Source organism: Macadamia integrifolia, chromosome 1 (assembly GCF_013358625.1).
Source record: "Macadamia integrifolia cultivar HAES 741 chromosome 1, SCU_Mint_v3, whole genome shotgun sequence".
Classification (NCBI taxonomy): domain Eukaryota; kingdom Viridiplantae; phylum Streptophyta; class Magnoliopsida; order Proteales; family Proteaceae; genus Macadamia; species Macadamia integrifolia.
The window spans coordinates 35197050-35209230 of record NC_056557.1 but is presented as its reverse complement, the minus strand read 5'-3'; the positions used below and the strand labels follow the sequence as shown (position 1 = coordinate 35209230).

The following is a 12181-nucleotide window of genomic DNA, read 5'->3' as shown; positions in this document are numbered from 1 at the left end:
GGGGGTGGAGTTCTGATGGTACTCAGCCATGCTCACATTCACGCTCTCACAGTTTCAGTTTCTCTCTCTTCTAGTCTTCTCTTGGGATTCTTCCCATGTATAAAAAAAGGTGTACCCAGTGCACAAGGCTCCTGACTCAAACCCACAACCATTAGGCCGCAGTGGAGCAACCTTAACATTGTACAGAGGTTTGCCCTCTTTTCTTCCCATTTATACCATCCATTATATTAGTGTTAGGTATTAATGTAATGTAAGTAAAACCTGAACCCCTACTTTTACTTGTATGTGCAATTAGGCATGCTTAGGTCACCAAATGCCCTCCCACCATTTAGGTTTGCCATGTCTCCTTGATAACTGTGTGGCCATAAGTCATGACCATAAGCAATCCTGCCAATGTCCCATGCCAATTACCACAATAACATATAATAAAGAGAAATATGACAGATCAAATAAACTTCACAGTGGCAGACAAAATCAAGGAACATATGTAACTATCTTGAGCATCCTAATTTATGTAGTTTAAAGCCATTGAGAGAACTGTCAAAGGAAGATACCAATTCACATTTCTACAACAACAACTCAGCCTTATCCCAATTAAATGGGGTCTGCTACATGAATCCAATCGAAGACAAAAAGAAAAGTAAAAGTAAAAGGAAAGGAACAACCACAATAAAACAGAAAAATCTCACCTAAATGGAGTTAGCTACATGGATTCTTGCCCTCCAAAAAGATTTATCTGAAATCATACTTGAGACCAGACCTATATTATGCATGTCTTTTCTCACTTCTCCAATGGTCATTCCTCCTTACTGGTGCATCCTCACGCCTCCATTGAACATGTTCATACCACATAAAACGACTTTCTCAAAGCTTATCATGAATCAAATAACTCCCAAATCAGCTCTAATATGGTCATTCCTTACTTTATCCTTCTTAGTCTTGTCACACATCCATCTCAACATCCTCATCTCTACTACACAGTATATCAATATGACACTTATTAGCAGTCCAACCTTCCGCACTCTACATCATAGCCGATCGAACGACCGTCCTACAGAACTTCCCTTAAAGCTTTAAAGGAATATGTAAATCACACAACACTCCGGACACATCCCTCCACTTCATCCATCCCACCTTAATTCTCTGTGAAACATCATCTTCTATATTACTATCTTTATTTATAATTGACCCCAAATACATAAAATGATCAGATTGCAGTACCTCTCTCTCCTCAATATTCAACATTTCATTATCCATCATGGTAGTGTGACTAAATTTATACATCATATACTCCGTCTTCGTTCTATTTATCTTAAAATCTCTTAACTCCAAGGTTGATCTCCTTAGCTCCAACTTAGCATTAATCCCATATTTGGTCTCATCCACCAAAACAATATCATTAACAAAGAGTATACACCACGGAACCTCATCTTGAATGTTCTTGGTTCAATCATCCACGATAAGCGCAAGCAAATAAAGACTCAAAGTTAATTTTTGATGTAGCCCAATTGTAACTGTGAATTCCTTTCCTTGCCCTCCCACGGTTCTCACACTAGTCACCATGTCTTCATACATATCTTTTATCTTTAAATATATCTACATATTTACTTGATACCCTTCTCTTCTCTAATGCATGCCAGATTGGCTCTCTAGAGATTCTATCATATGCTTTTTCTAAAATGATCAGATTGTGGTACCTCTCTCTTCAATCTTCATGCCATGATGATCTATATGGAAGGGTAGTCTTGGTGATGCATTCCTGTTGAGTATGCAGAAGAAAAGAGATCTTTTGAACAGGAAAATTGGGTTACGTAATTATTCACCTGAGCCACACAATTCGAATGCCTATGGGGCCCTCTTGAAGAACTAGGTGTTCAACCCTGCTAGAACAATAGATAATGGTAGAATGCCTTAATGACTTCCACTGATGTATGCTGTATTTATATACAAGGTTGTGGTTGGTCTTACCAACTTAGGTGTACACTACAGAATATAGAGTTACCATACAACTATGGTTTACAAAGGAAGGAGATCTACACTTACCATATATATGGAGAGTAAACATGGTAGAGAATATTTGCATGGTTGTATCCTTGGAGTACAAGGTAACCAATATGGGGTTTCCTAAACTGAGAAACCATTGCATATTGGTTACATGGCTTCAATCACTATTTCAAGAGCTCGAGATTCTGAATTCTCGACCCCCCGTCCTCTGGTGTGACAACATTGGCACCACATATCTTTCGGCAAATCCAGTATTTCATGCATGGACGAAGCAAATCGAGATTGATTTTCATTTTGTTCGTGATAAGGTGGCTAAGGAGCTGACTATCCAATTTTATTTCAACCATTGATCAACTGGCCGATATTATGACCAAAGGTTTATCCACAACTCAGTTCCAATTCCTACGAGGCAAGCTGAAAATTCGACCAGTCGAATCATCATCTTGAGGGAGTGTATCAACCAATATGGAATGGTTTCTCAGTTTAGGAAACCCCTATTGATTACCTTGCACTCTAAGGATACAACCATGCAAATATTCTCTTCTAACAATACAACCGTGCAAATATTCTCTACTATGTTTGCTTTCCAATCTCCATACATATGGCAAGTGTAGATCTCCTTCCTTTGTAAACCATAGATGTATGGTAACTCTATATTCTGTAGTGTACCTAAGTTGGTAAGACCAACCACAACCTTGTATATAAATACAATATACATCAATGGAAGACATTAAGGCATTCTACCATTATCTATTGTTCTAGCATGAAGAATTCGTGCATGGGGAGGGCAAGTCAATGATGGTAGCCATTATTGGACGACTTATTAGCAATATTGGCAGACAGATTAGAAACAGTGGCTGTAGAGAACGTGTAAAGTCCACCCTTACTTAGACCGGTATGAAGAGTAGCTTTGGTTCGCCGACCCTTGGCAACAAAACAAGATGGGTGAAACTAAAAAAATGCATCATTATCAGTGCAAAATTTTTTGATAGAAAGTAAAGATTTTGTTAGTAGGTACATGTAGCACACTAGAAAGTTGAAATGACCGGGAGGGAGAAGAAAGAACTGCTTTACCAGGGTTAAAAATTACAAGACCCTTACCATTACCAACATGAAGATTATTCAGACCAGAGTATGGATCATAGAAGGAGAGGGATTGCTGATCTGGAGTCACATGGTGGGTAGCCCCAGTGTCCGGGAACCATGTGTAGGTTGTAGGGGTGGGGGGTTGGGTAGGGGAAGGTGTGGTGGGCTGATGGAGTGTAGTTATTAGGAGGGTAGGGATAGGTAGAATGGGGTGGGGTAGTGTATGAGGGTTGACACGGCTTTTGGCAATGATAACAAGTTTTGACAACATGGTTGGCAAATGACATAGTAGAGACATCCATTACGCCCAAGTCCATGACCATAGCCCCTCCCACCACGACCATGAAAGGAGCCACAATTAGAAGAGGATCGTGGTTGGCCAAAATGGACACCTTGGGCAGTCTGGGGTTGGACAGTGTGAGCAGCAGGGGAATTCGCAGTTGATGATACTCCAGTTAATTTATTTAGAGAGGACCCATTAAGAAATTCATGGTTGAGAAGAAGGGCATGAAGATCATACAGTTGCTTCGTGTGGCATAACAAAGGGGATAATATCATGAAAATCTGACCTGAGAGCATGAAAAACATAATTATTAAAATCCTCCATAGGGAGGGGTTTTCCAACAGCAGATAGTTCATCAGCAATCATTTTTGCATGGTGAGAAAATGTAGTAATAGATTCATTTGGTTTATAAACCATATCTTGTAAAGCAAGGTGAAGAGAGAGCACTCTTGTGGTGGAGGGGGAAGCAAAAGCTGTAGTGAGCATTTCCCAATCTCGCAGGTGGTAGTCTTCCCAACAATGAGGGGAAAGACCTCTTCACTTAAGGATGCAATGAGCATGCTCATTGGAGAGTTATCCTGGTGATGCCAATGAAGGGCAGCAATGGGATCGAATGGGCATGGGATAGATCCATCAAGTAACTAAAATGGTTTTGACCCTCAATGAAGGGATTTATTCAAGTATTCTGAAAGAGAAAATCTTAGGTTCAAGTTTAATGGACAGAAAGTGGTGAGATGGAATGAGGGAGGGGGTGGTGGTGTTGGTGGTGACATGGGTTGTAGGGAGAGGGGCGGTGGGTGTGGTGGTGTTATTGTTGGAGAGGGAAGGGGAATCATTAGTTAGGGAAGTTGGGGATTGGGGAGGCGTGTTGACAGCAGCCATTGGATAAACGTCATTGGATAGACGTGAAGAGATCCACGTAGTGGGAGGAATACCAGAATCAAGAAGAGAAAACCATTATCACGCAGGCTCGTTGGAGCCAAAAGAAAAAAAAATATATTCCTGGTCCAGGCATGCCTAGCTCTTGATACCATGCTAGAACAATAGATAATGGTAGAATGCTTTAGTGTCTTCCATTGAAGTATGTTGTATTTATATACAAGATTGTGGTTGGTCTTACCAACTTAGGTACACTACAGAATATAGAGTTACCATACATCTATGGTTTACAAAGGAAGGAGATCTACACTTGCCATATTTATGGAGAGTAAACATGGTAGAGAATATTTGCATGGTTGTATCCTTGGAAGAGAATATTTGCATGACTGTATCCTTGGAGTGCAGGGTAATCAATATGGGGTTTCCTAAACTGAGAAACCATTCCATATTAGTTGATGAACCCCTTTGATGAAGGAATCTCTCCAATCTACTCCGAAAACATTTGAGATCACATCCACTGCCAAGGTCCCCTTCTCCACCCTACAATTCCAATGAACTGTTCACAACTTTAACTGTGTAGGACCTGAGGGGTGCCTCTTCATCCAAAGCTGTGGCTTATCGAAAGAACTTGTGCAATTTATGCATTTTTGTTTTTATCACAATTAATTGTTTCTTGAGTTCCATTTCGAATTGCTCTTTGGACTTTTTATCAATATGAGGTGATCGTAACACAATACATAAGACTCGTGATTCAGGCAATCCAATCTTCCGTGTGTAAGGCGGAAGCCCCCCAAAAAGGTTTTCCAAAAATGGATGATCAAAAGATCGAATCACAATGAGTATCTTGGTGGTGTTTCATTTTGGTTGACTCCTCTTCCTGTTCATTGATCAGAAGCATCCAGAAAGAGAACCAAAAGGTCCAAAACTCTGTTTGGTTTACTATCAATGATGGTCGTAGATGACCTACACTGCATATATCATCTATCTTTATATATATCTATTGTGTCCGTGCGTGCTTTACCTGCTGGTCTTGCAGATCCTCTTCCTTATCTATATCTGAGACCTTGCCCGAACGCTTCTCCCAGATTGACTTAATTGTTAAATACCAAATAATAACATATCCAGGTACGGCTCTTGCACTACCCTACCTACAGCACAAGAAAGGGCACATAAACTACTCCCCTGGGGAGTGCTTAGGAGCTGCTCTGTTGGGTAGTCTTCCAATCCTAGAAGATCCGTCTCACTCCACAAGTTTGGTTGCTTCATCGGGTACGGAAAAGGGACTATTCTCGTGTTCAAGTTTGCTGAACTCTATCCTGCTACTACTATGGATGAACTCACCATTGAAGTTCCGACAACTTGTTCCTTCCGCCGCTATACTAGGAGAGAAAGCTCTGTGAGGTCCCCAATGTCAAGGGAACCGAGTGTTTGAAGATATAGTATGTAGCAATTGTGGTGAGAAAGGTCACCTCCGCAATAAGTGCCCCTAGAAGACTCGTTCTATAAACATAGTTTCGAAAGAGTAAAAAAAAAAATAAAAAGAAAAGGACAGCAATGACTACGCAGGTGAGTGAATTAGAGCATTGTCTAATCAAACAGTCTGCTATCACCAAAGATATGCTGAGGGTTCAGAGTGAGACTTTTCATACCAAGGCACAACATTGTAGGCTGAAACTTATGTACTTTATGTGACTATTGACTAATGTTATTGATGGCTTTCTAAAATCAAATATACCATGGAATTCATTTAGTAGGCCATTGGATCACAAAAAGCTAACTGTAAAAGGAATAGGGCCCAAAAGCTACAAGAGATGTAAGAGAATCACAAGAGAATCATAAACAAAAAAACCTTTAAAAATTAGCTAACAGCAGAATGGAGATCCTATTTCCTCCTTTTTTTTGGTGTGTGTGGGTGGGGGCTTTGCTAAGACAATCAGCTCAACTCTGCTCAGCCTTATCCCAACTACAAAGGGTCAGCTACGGATCTTCTTCTCCAATCAGCTCTATTCAAAGCTATACTTGTTACTAGTCCCAAGCTAAGAACCTCTTTTCACAACACTTCTCCTAGAGTTATTTTAGGCCTACCCTTTGCTGTTTTAGCTACTTTGATCTAAATGAAGTGGTGAGTCACATACAAGGGATGCCAAGCTAAAGCTTGCTCACTATCCGATACACTCGGGTCATACTGCATCACACCGCTTTTGGGGGACACCCTAGCATAAGGTCAAAAATATAAAATTCTAGGATCTACGCAAAAGGGTTTGGCTAAAGTTTTACAATGCTAGGTGCCGACCTAACATACCAATCTTCCTACTTTATCTGGGCTTGGGACAGGCAACATAAGGGGGTGTTTGGTTCGGTAAATCAAATGGTGTATATATCGAATATGAATGTCAATCTTTTGATAGACATTCTTCTGAATTATATTTCTTTCTGAAAAATCGTTTGGTTGCCTTGAGGTAGGGGTGTCAATCGGTTGGTCTGGCTCGGTTTCAGTCTGGGTTGAGTCGGTTTCGGTGTGGGAAAGCTGAAATCGAAACCGAACCAATAAGGGAATTTCGGTTTCGGTTTGGTTTTGATTTCGGTGCGGTATGGTTTCAGTTTGTCTTCGGTTTCTTAAATCGATTTGTAACCGGGTTGGTTTTGGTTTTTGGTTCAGTTTGGATTCGACTTTCCATACAAATGTATACAAAACTATGCAAATTTTGATTTTTTTAATGAATTTTGGAGTGTTTCGGTTTCTTACCAGTTTGGTTTCAGTTTTGGTTTGGGTTTTGAGCCGGTTTTGGTTTGGTTTCGGGTTCATCCGGTTCCGGTGCGGTTCTGTTTGGTTTTGAGGTTGCAATACTCCAAACCGAACCGAACCGAACCAATAAGGCATCGGTTCGGTTCGATCCGTGTTGTTATCGGTTTGGTTCGACCGTTTTTACCAGTTCGGTTTAGGAATTGACACCCCTACCTTGAGGCTAGTACATGTTTCTCGCGGGTTGAGATATTGGCTTCCGTAGAGAACTTCTTTCCGCTTTCTCCTTTTATATTAGGTGGTAAAAAGGTTGCTCAAATCTGAGTTCAAGTGTTGAGGTAAACTCAGATTTGGAACACATCCTTTGTAATATGGTCATTCATGGGAAGTAGAGTGCTCACTTATGAGGGTCAATCTAGTGGAACCAAACAGTTCCAAAAATTAAGAATTATCATTCTAAAGAATGTCATCCCAAAGATTTACCGAACCAAACACCCCCTAAAACACTGGATCACAGATTCACAATGCCCAGAATATTAGCGATGAATGAGAAGGATTGATCTGGAAAGAGTAACTATAAATGGGCATCATTGATGTTACCCTATGGAAATTCCCAGATAGCAAAGAAATTTTTATGCATCTAAAGTCTGCTGAACACAAAGATCCATGGATTTAGTGCACGGTATTGGCTGATTTCAAAACAGATACCAACACCGATATGTTATCGGCCAGATTGGGCAATTCTGACCCCTAGATTTCATAAGTGATGGCCGATACTGATACGTATTCCTAAAACCCTTCAAGGATCATAATGCTAGCAAGGGAATACCAGATCTCTCTTCAACATTCTGCTGTTCCTTTCCTTTTGAAGTGACCAGCAAACTGCAAAAGACAGTATTTCATAGAGTTCCACTTTTGTAGCTGAGTTTTCCTCCCTCAGATCTCCAACAAGGACTCCAAATTTTGATAAGGAGAATCTAGAACATCACAGACCTCTACAAGTGGGACGAAAGACTAAAAGAGAAGCAGCATAAGAGTCACTTCCTTTCACCGCATTTTGGCATCTTACATGCAAAGAAAACACATGTTAAATAGTGCTACAATAAACAGATGAGACATATTGCACACAACAAGAATGCAAAAGCCAAGAAAAGAAATATTTCTCAAGGAAAGAAATATTTCTCAAGGAAAGAAATAGCTAACCATACTAAGGTCTAAGCATAAGCGGAAAAAAGTTTCATTTATGGACAAATATAAACTAATGAGAAATAGAACGAATGTAAAGACTTACTCTGACAGTGATATATGAAGCTGGAATAAGTCCAACCAATGTTGCTAGCAAAAACACGTGGAAAGGAATATCCACTATTGGAGATGCCACATTAATAAATGTGTTAGGCAAAGTTGGAGTAATCCTTAAAAAAAGCATGTAATTCAGAAGCTTTTCCTTGCGCTTTGCTATCTGAAATGCACCAATTTCAAGTGAGGAAAAATTAAAATTCAAAAGTATAATCAATACATGGTCAATGGACGGTTTAAAAAAAAGAAGGAAATAACAGGAAAATACCTCTGCATGGAAAAACCTCAATTTTTCAGGCCATAACCAATTAACTAAAGGCCTGCCAATTAACTTAGACAGGAAATAACAGCATGACGCCCCAGCTGTTGCATTGAAGACAACTAAAACCAGGCCTTTGATAACACCGAAAAGGGCACCAGCAAGCAATGACATGAAGATTGTTCCAGGAATCATAAATGTCTGCATGAAGATGTAAGTCGAACAGTATCCTAGAATAAACTGCCCTCTGTAGTCGTTTGCATATGTTGCAAGATTATCTCTGGAACAACAAAAAGAAAAAAAAAAAAAAAAAAAAAAGAAAATCAGGGAAAGCATGATATATTCAAATATGCTTGCAAAGCAAGGAAACAAAAACATGAATTATAAAAAAAAGGGCAAATGGTTTATGGTCATCCAACCAGACAAAGGTTATCGGTTCAGGACACCTAATTCCGCCATGTGGAAGGGGTCAAATGACCAATCCAACTGTTGGATACCGAGGAGAGGGTCTGGACAGACCATGTATCTAATTTCAGAGCCTAATTCAATTAAATGCCCTCCATGTTTTGGCATGCATCCAGTGTATATCCACACACACCTATTATTATTCTGACTACTACGAACTCTCTCTTGATTTTTCAATTCTTTGTATTGCCACTTGGCTAACTCCATTTGGGCTGACACTTGACATGTGAGCAGGGGAGTTTGGGTTCAGGCTAATCCAATCTGCCATGTGGAAGAAGTGGCTCAACCATATAAAGGTTGGAGTTTGGGATCAGCCTGACCAATATGCCATATGGCAGAAGTAGGGTCCAGTTATATGGTCTGCTGACCAGGCTAAGGGCGTACACAGTGCACGAGGCTCTCGCATGTGCGAGGTCCGAGGGGCGAGAACTACTTAAGAAAAACGGAAGCAAGATAATCCTTTAAAAAATTCCTCAATAAATTAATCAAAATTTTCAAATAGCAACAAATACCATACAGATGGCATAAACAGTCTCAATTATAAACCTCAACAACTATAACAGTGGTAAGCACTAAAGTATAACTAAATGCAGCAGAGGATATTTTCAGAAACAATGAATAATTGCCTATGAACCTGTCATTGGTTTATGCTGACAGTCCCGAGCCAACACAAAGGAGGAAGGTTTGTGTGTCATGTCAGTAGCTGGCATTGTAAAAAACAAACTTTAACCAAACCCTTTTGCATGGATCCTAGAATTTTATATTTTCGACCTTATGTTAATTAAGGCGTCCCTTATAAGTGATGCTGCGCTATGACCTAGGTGAGCGAGGGTAGCTACGGAATCTCTTGTAAGTGACACTCCATTTGGTGACCGATTGTAGTGACAAGTGGGCAAGGGTTCTCACACCAGGGAAGAGTGCAAGTAAAAAAACTAGTCCAAAAAATGGAGGTTAAGAGTAGCATTTTGGAATGTAGGAACTTTAATGGGAAAGAATTCAGAATTTATAGATATAGTGAAAAGAAAAAGAATTAACATAGCTTGTATGCAAGAATCTAGATGTAGAGTTAAAAAATCTAAACTAGAAAAAATAAAATAAGGAATATGCTCTAGTACAGAGGAATGATTTGATTCAAATTGAAGGGGCTAAAAAAGCCAAGGGTAGGACTAATATGACTCTAGAAGAAGTGGTGAACAAAGACATGCATAGCTTAGGACTAGTAATAGGCGTAACTTTGAATAGATCTGAATGGAGAAAACGGATTCAATTAGTTGACCCCATTTAGTTGGGATAATGCTTTTGAGTTGAGTTGTGGTTGTAGTTGTAGTTGTAGTTGTTGAATGGATAGTTGCCAATGCATTTAGCACCAAACCCGTACACAAACGGCTTTCCCATCACTTTATACAAACTTGCACCAGAGAAAGTGCTGATCTTATGAGATGAGCCACTTAAAAACATCAGAAAATATCAAATGAAAGGCAGGTACAGCACCCAATCATCTAAAAATCACCTCCATCCAACCATATAAATCAAGAAAACGTTGTACTTAAACTGTTCCGCCTCACCAAAAGAAATTGCCAATACTCCTCAAACCCCTCAACAAAACCCATCGACAAATCCCAGGTCATCCATGGAGCCCTTTAGTATGACGTGCTACAAGAGAATGAGTAGCCCAATTTAACTCGGTCATCCAACCTTCCAAGCCAGAAAGGGATACCTCTTGACATCTCCAAGCACAAAGAAACAAAGTGGATTCTGCTATAAACCAGGAATACAGCATGAGTAACTGAAAATCAGACATCATTACATATAAGTATAGATTCTTCTTCTAATTTTCTTTCTCCTTTGTTCCTTTTTGTCGCCAGAAACTTAATAGTTCATAAAAAGGATAGTATGTTCCCAATCTGATCAACTCCAATGGTTAATGCAATGAAAATACATTTTAATCTGTGTGACCTCCTACCTTCCATTGTAAACTCTCTATATTACATTACTACCTCACTTTATAGAAAATATCATAAGCACAAGACACCATAAAAAAGTACTCACATTAAAGTACTCCAATACTAGAAGATGCATGCCCTTTAATTCTCAGAGCCCCCAGTCCTTAGGATAAGATTCATCATTTTCCCATGTCAATCCATGCATGTGCATGACCGTCTCCAATTTTCGACCCAGTACTTAGGATAAGTGTCATCATATGCCCTTGTCTATCCTTGCATGTTCATGTCTGTCGTGGATTTTCCAGTTTGTCAAACCAAAGAAAGTGCAGTTCCAAAATAAATAGGGTAGTAACTTCTTTTTACAGATGAAATGACAGTACAACACAAATCCATAATATCACTTATCCTCTTCCACTTTGCATCCAGAAGTCAAGCACATATGTTATTTTGAGTATCAGGGTTTAAACTAACAAGCAAAATAATCAATCATCTTTGCACAATCCAAAGTACTAAGACAGATGTTTTTTCAACAAGTTTCTTCCACATTTTTGCAGTATTTATTTTAAACAAGATTTCCTCCCACAGGAAACCACACCATTAGCATATCTTCTACCAATGAGACATTGCAATTCATCAATAAAATACCAGTCGTTTTCCAGGGAATAGGTCCTGCTAAGTGGTCAAGCTTTATAAAAAATATTCCACTGCCTCTTCCTTCAAATGGAGTAAGGCTCCAACACATCAGCAGAAGCAGTCGACATTTAAAGTAACAAAGGAAGAAAGTTGTATTTTATCTAGTAAGAAAAGTTATCAATGTACATCAGTTTCCTAGTACCATGTGGGAAACCGAGGAGCTGCCTTACAATTTTCAGTTCTACCGATTAAAATTTTAAACCACCATTGAGTTTACACTCAAAATGTCAAAATCATACTAGCTTGAACTGCAGGTGGTTGATTCTAAGAGCGGTAATCGACAGATTCAACTCAAGAACCAAAGCGTACAGACAGCACAACTGTAAATAGGTTCCACCACCAGTGCCAAACATTATTTAGTTCTTTGCTAAAATTAAATTGATCAGCCAAAAGACAGGGTGCCCGTTAGTTACCAACTAAAACGTCAGACCCTAACATCCGTAAAGCATCCACATTAGCTTTGAAGTTAACAAAATCGACCTATACAATAAAGGAAAGGTATAATTGCGTCCCCCCACACCCCACCC

General features: G+C 39.5%; 1 protein-coding gene and 1 long non-coding RNA gene across 2 annotated transcripts in view; both read right to left on the bottom strand.

Annotated features, from left to right (window-relative positions):
• LOC122088965 (uncharacterized membrane protein At4g09580-like) overlaps nt 1–12181 on the bottom strand; it is a 17639-nt gene that overhangs the window by 4376 nt on the left and 1082 nt on the right. Inside the window, exons 2-3 of the mRNA XM_042658388.1 lie at nt 8563–8833; nt 8287–8457 (exon numbers count right to left, since the gene is read on the bottom strand). Coding sequence (XP_042514322.1) covers nt 8287–8457; nt 8563–8833 — 442 coding nt within the window. The remainder of the gene's footprint in view (nt 1–8286; nt 8458–8562; nt 8834–12181) is intronic.
• On the bottom strand, nt 10396–11598 carry LOC122089042. Its single transcript, XR_006143200.1, has 2 exons — nt 11068–11598; nt 10396–10773 (listed from the first exon to the last, which is right to left on the bottom strand). It is a non-coding gene; the product is annotated as an uncharacterized LOC122089042 (long non-coding RNA).